The following is a 1,201-nucleotide window of genomic DNA, read 5'->3' as shown; positions in this document are numbered from 1 at the left end:
TGTGGTCAACTGGAACAACTGGTGGTCACGTCTCCTCCAAAAAAATAAGTCAGGCCCAGAATGGAGCCTGTCTTGCTTCTACAGGGACAGGGAATCTCCCCAAGATCCCCCTGATCTTACCCCAAAGATTTGCCACTGCTATGCTTACCCCTGACTCCGCTGCAGGTCCTGGCCCCATACCACCTGATTGCAGGGGAAATATCACTGGTGTTTATGTCCTACAAACAAAGATAAGTCAGCTTCAAAATGGAGCCTGTTTTGCTCCCAAAAAAGTATGAAATGTCCCTTGTACTTACCCCAAAGCTTTTCCACTCCCTTGCTGACTCCTGACCCCACTGCAGGTGCTGGCACCACACGACCAGATTGCAGTGGCCTTGTCAACTGTGATTTGCTTGCAGATTGAGACCCAAATGGCCAAGAAAACCAATTCCAGATAAGCAACCCAGTGAGCAGGGCTGTGCAGGGGAGGGCAGCATGGGGGAGAGGAGCAGGAGGCTGCTCCTGCTGTGCTTCCCATCTGCCTTGCAGATGGATAGCCCAGCACAGATGGAAACCCGTGATCCCAAGTCCCTGAGCTCAATTGGGACAACTGCTGTTCACGTCTCCCAAAAAAAGATAAGACAGCTCCAAAATGTAGTCTGTCTGGCTCCCAAAATATTATGAAATGTCCCTTGTACTTACCCAAAGCTTTTCCACTGCTTGGCTGACTCCTGACCCCACTGCAGGTGCTGGCACCACACCACCAGATTGCAGTGGCCTTGTCAACTGTGCCTTGCTGGTAGACTGAGACCACACTGGCCAAGGAAACCAACTCCAGACCAGAAACTCGGTGAGCAGGGCTATGCAAGGGAGGTAAGCATAAGAAAGAGGAGCAGGCAGCTGCTCCTACTGTGTTTCCCATCTGCCTTGCAGATGGACAATCCAACATATATGGAAACAGGTGATCCCAAAGGTGTGAGCTCAATTCGATCAACTGCTGTTCGTATCCTACAAAAAAAGATAAGTCAGATGCAAAATGGAGCCAGTCCTTCTCCTACAGGTCCAGGGAATCTCCCCAAGATCCCCATTATCATACTCGAAATCTTTTCCACTGCTATGCTTACTCCTGACTCCACTGCAGGTCGAGGCCCCACATCACCTGATGGCAGTGGAAAAATCAATGAGGCATTATTTTCTAAGTCAGTCCAAAATGAGCAAGGAT

The 1,201-nt window shown here is 49.9% G+C and overlaps 1 protein-coding gene across 1 annotated transcript in view; it reads right to left on the bottom strand.

Annotated features, from left to right (window-relative positions):
• Nucleotides 1–6: 6 nt before the first annotated feature.
• Nucleotides 7–1,201, bottom strand: part of LOC109367120 — a 2,604-nt gene continuing 1,409 nt past the window's right edge. Inside the window, exon 4 of the mRNA XM_031553307.1 lies at nt 7–218. Coding sequence (XP_031409167.1) covers nt 202–218 — 17 coding nt within the window. The 3' untranslated portion in view covers nt 7–201. The remainder of the gene's footprint in view (nt 219–1,201) is intronic.

Source organism: Meleagris gallopavo, chromosome 4 (genome assembly GCF_000146605.3).
Source record: "Meleagris gallopavo isolate NT-WF06-2002-E0010 breed Aviagen turkey brand Nicholas breeding stock chromosome 4, Turkey_5.1, whole genome shotgun sequence".
Taxonomy (NCBI): domain Eukaryota; kingdom Metazoa; phylum Chordata; class Aves; order Galliformes; family Phasianidae; genus Meleagris; species Meleagris gallopavo.
Note: the sequence above shows the minus strand (reverse complement) of the source record. Positions and strands in the feature narration are given on the sequence as shown.